General features: G+C 34.2%; 1 protein-coding gene across 1 annotated transcript; it reads right to left on the bottom strand.

Annotated features, from left to right (window-relative positions):
• Positions 1 to 237: 237 nt before the first annotated feature.
• LOC143636090 (uncharacterized) lies at positions 238 to 3450 on the bottom strand. Its single transcript, XM_077103767.1, has 8 exons — positions 2907 to 3450; positions 2718 to 2798; positions 2570 to 2629; positions 2412 to 2455; positions 1524 to 1566; positions 908 to 979; positions 719 to 820; positions 238 to 623 (listed from the first exon to the last, which is right to left on the bottom strand). The coding sequence occupies exons 1-8, from the start codon at positions 3294 to 3296 to the stop codon at positions 504 to 506; spliced, it is 912 nt and encodes a 303-aa protein (XP_076959882.1). The 5' UTR covers positions 3297 to 3450; the 3' UTR covers positions 238 to 503.
• Between the last annotated feature and the right edge of the window lie 302 nt (positions 3451 to 3752).

Here is a 3752-nt window from a genome sequence, read left to right as displayed (position 1 = left end):
AGTAAGATTAATCTAGACTTTGAAAATGCATGCATCCATTTATTGTAAATTTGACCCAATAATTACAACACTTAACAAGATGTGTTTTGAAGACAATAATAATAAAAGACAACAAAATGAAAAAAAAAGAATCAAAAAGGTTTGAACATTTTGTTAAGATGTTCAAACCATTTTGATTATACATAACATGCAAATAATAACTAATATTCATCCACATGATACATAATTGATCAACTTGAATGTATATAACCATTAGTTAACTTTTGTCTTGGCCTATGGTTGAACAGTCTAATATCAATACATACAACATGTCATATCATTTAAAGATCTCAATTACAAAAAATGATTTGTTTCAACCTGACTCGTCGTTTGTAAGTACATCATGTAACCTATAGTTGCCAAAAACCGAGGTTTAGGCTGCTAATTCAATGATTTGGTTCTGCTTCTTCACTCAAATACAAGATAACTATTTAATTGAAAGTCAACGTCGGGTGTGTAATCAGTCAAACTGCTTTAGCAAACCATTTTGGTAATCTCAGTGAAGCCTTCATTCCTAGCCTTGTAAAGAATAGTGCATATAAAAGATGTAGCAGAAACACAAAGAAACTGCAATTAAGTAAAAGCTGCCAAAAAATAGGTACATTAAATAAACATATACGTGTTAAAATCAATTTTATATATATATATATTACGCAGTGAGAGGGTTAATGAGACGAACCACTGTCCCAAAAATGGAGTATATGATATTCATGGATGGGATAGCCAAGAAGCCGAACGACGATAGGATAAATGTGACCGAGGCATGAATATTAATGGTGATCTACAAGAACATGTTAAATAACTTAAATAAATATTGGAAGGTACTGAAGAAATTTCAGATGAAGGATGGGTAAAATTATCAAATTACCAAAGCAAGGATGTTTTCTCTGATTAAGAAAGAGTACATCACAACATAGCACATTGCACCAGCAGCTCGAACCTGCATGAACTTAAGATGAGATACATACATATATACACATATTATATGTATATATAGAGGGGTTCATTACAAAAGACTAAATTATTGTGAGAACAAAAAGAACAAACCTAATTCATTTCATTTTTGGTATCAATGGCACACATTTTTAGAACTTTTACTTCTAACATACAGATGTCTGTGTTATGTATATAAACAACCATTAAACGAATTTATTCATGTTTTCTTTTTTCATTTTAAGAGTTTGCCTATATGTGTGTAATGTGTAGGTAATATACCTACACAAGATATACGCATGCGTACATAAACGAATTTTATTTATATACTTTTCTACAATACTGGAAAAGATGAATATACAATGAATTTCAACCATTTTCTTGTATTTTAACATTTAGAAAAAAAAATAAATGATTTATTTTGTTCTTTCTGTCCTCGCAAAAAGTTGTCTTCTGCACAGAACAATCCCTATACATGTGTGTGTGTGTGTGTAATATTATGAGAGAGATAGAGATAGAGATAGAGATAGAGATAGAGAGAGAGCCATTACAAGTGCGCTAACTGTCACAGAAACACCCCAACTTGCTTTTGACCTGAGAGGTTTTACCAAAAACGAAAGCCGCTTTGAGTCAGCCAGTGGATGAGAGACAACACAAGAATGAAAACAAAACGACTTTGAAATTATAACTAAGTTTAATATATTTTCCTTATATTCTTTTTGGTAACCATGAGACCCGCTACGGCCTAGGGATGGAATGGGTCGGGTTTAGGTATTCCCAAACCCATACCCGGTTATAAAAGTCCATCCCAAACCCGTCCCAAACCCGTCGGGTTTTAATCGGGTAATTACCCATAGGGTTTTGGGTTTTCCCATCGGGTTTCGGGTTTCCTATTGGGTTTTGACAAAATACCCGTCGGGTATACCTGGCTCAAAACCCATCAGGTTTCTACCGGGGTTTTGACAAAATATAACTAATCGATTACAAAGATGGTTACCATAAAGGTAAAATATCTCAAATAATTGACATTACAAGTTTCGACAAATAATATATTTGGAATAGAGTATATATATATATATATATATATATACATAATATAATAAGCTATATCGGGTACATCGGGTATATAATCGGGTAAATGGGTCTATGTTATCGGTTAATCGGGTATATTAGAAATTCCAAACCCGTCCCAAGCCCGCAAAAAATTTCAAAACTAATCCCAAACCCTAACGGGTCGAGTATCACCCGTCCCATTTATGTCGGGTTTCGGGTTTTCCCATCGGGTTCGGGTTTCATTGCCATCGGGCGCTACCAGAAGACTCACAAGACCCCACCACTACCCTGCTAACGAATGGGATCAGAAAAAATGCAGCTTGCAATGGCAGGTGGCCTTCAAAAGTCCATTGCAAGAATAGATATAAGTTGAAGCAAGCGCGTACCTCCACAAAGAGCCCATTGCAAGACCAAGAAAACCATGCATTAGCTGAAATGAAAATAACACACACAATCAAAGAAATTAGCTCAACTTAAAGATGGAAAACATATATAACATAAAAGCTACAAAATTAAGTTGACTGCTAGAAAAACATTTGCTAACCAAATATGTTATAGCTTTTATTGGGCCAGCCAAGACAAGCAAAAGTGTAGCAGTTGCCACCTACAAAAAGATTAAAACAAAACTAAAATACGAAAACATAAACTATAACGTACAAATGGATGATTACATATTTCATAACAGTAAGTACCATAGTCTTTCTACCAGCAACAATATCCCATCTCATTGACGAGAATACTATTGGCAATGCAAAGAAACAACCAAAGTAATTCTGCCATCATATGTAACAAATAAAAAATAAATAAGTTGATTATCTTTTTTGAGAAATTATTATATAATTTAATTAATCTAGTAACAAGATTGCAGTGAGAATAAGTACCTCAATAGCAAGAGAGCTGCTTAAAATATAGGTTAATCCACCAAGAGCAGCAAACATAGAGCATTCAACCAACCTTAACGTCTTCTGATAAACGTCTCCATTCATGGTCAAATCCTCATAAGAGCGTGTGTCATCTTCTTCATAATCTTTCAATGTCCATAATGAAGCTCCAATTTCTGAAGGCCTAATTTTTTTAAGGTTTGAATTGGTTCTAGAAATGGGAAATTGGGGATGAGAAAAGATTGAAGGTGATGAGCCAGTGCAGGGTTTGGATTTACGATATGTTGTAGAAGAAACGGGATGAATGTTACAGGAAAATTGAGAAATTTGAGGTTGAAGATGGTGATAAGCATGAAATTTGAGAAGGTTCATGGTTGTCGAAGCAAGCATGTTCTTCTTCACCAGAAAATATAGTTTTGTTTATTGCAGCAAAAGGCTACAAAGATGAAAAGGTAAAGAAAATCAAACATTTATCATAAAGAACTGATATAGGAATCATACAAGTAATAATAAATATGAAAACTAACTAGGGCTGTAAACGAACCAAACCGGACCGGACGAGACCTTGTTCATTTTCGTCCGTAAAGCTTTTTCCGGACAAATTGACAGTTCATGTGTTCGTTCATAAAGGAAATGACCTTGTTCATGTTCGTTCGTTAATATTGTAAACGGACACTAGTGAACACACAGACAAACGAGCACTTAAGAACATGAATGGAAAAACGAACATAAAAGACCCTAACGGCCAAACAAACAGAAAACTATAAATAACTTTAAAATATGAATACATGGAGCCTATCAGATGGACATAAACAAACCTAACTGGACGGATGTAAACGAACACAT

The sequence above is a fragment of the Bidens hawaiensis genome, unplaced genomic scaffold (genome assembly GCF_021521415.1).
Source record: "Bidens hawaiensis isolate Kalapana, Puna unplaced genomic scaffold, B.hawaiensis_p1.1 tig00007783_1, whole genome shotgun sequence".
NCBI classification, from domain to species: domain Eukaryota; kingdom Viridiplantae; phylum Streptophyta; class Magnoliopsida; order Asterales; family Asteraceae; genus Bidens; species Bidens hawaiensis.
The sequence above is the reverse complement of the archived record's forward strand: the minus strand, read 5'-3'. Positions and strand labels throughout refer to the sequence as shown.

Excerpts from the sequence above, each read along its gene's own strand:
- LOC143636090 (XM_077103767.1), bottom strand. The coding sequence starts at position 3,296 with ATGCTTGCTTCGACAACCATGAACCTTCTCAAATTTCATGCTTATCAC. Across the intron at positions 2,456-2,569 it reads TAAAAGCTATAACATATTTG|CTAATGCATGGTTTTCTTGG; the intron begins GTTAGCAAATGT and ends TTTTCATTTCAG. Across the intron at positions 624-718 it reads ACTCCATTTTTGGGACAGTG|CTTTTACTTAATTGCAGTTT; the intron begins GTTCGTCTCATT and ends ATTTTTTGGCAG.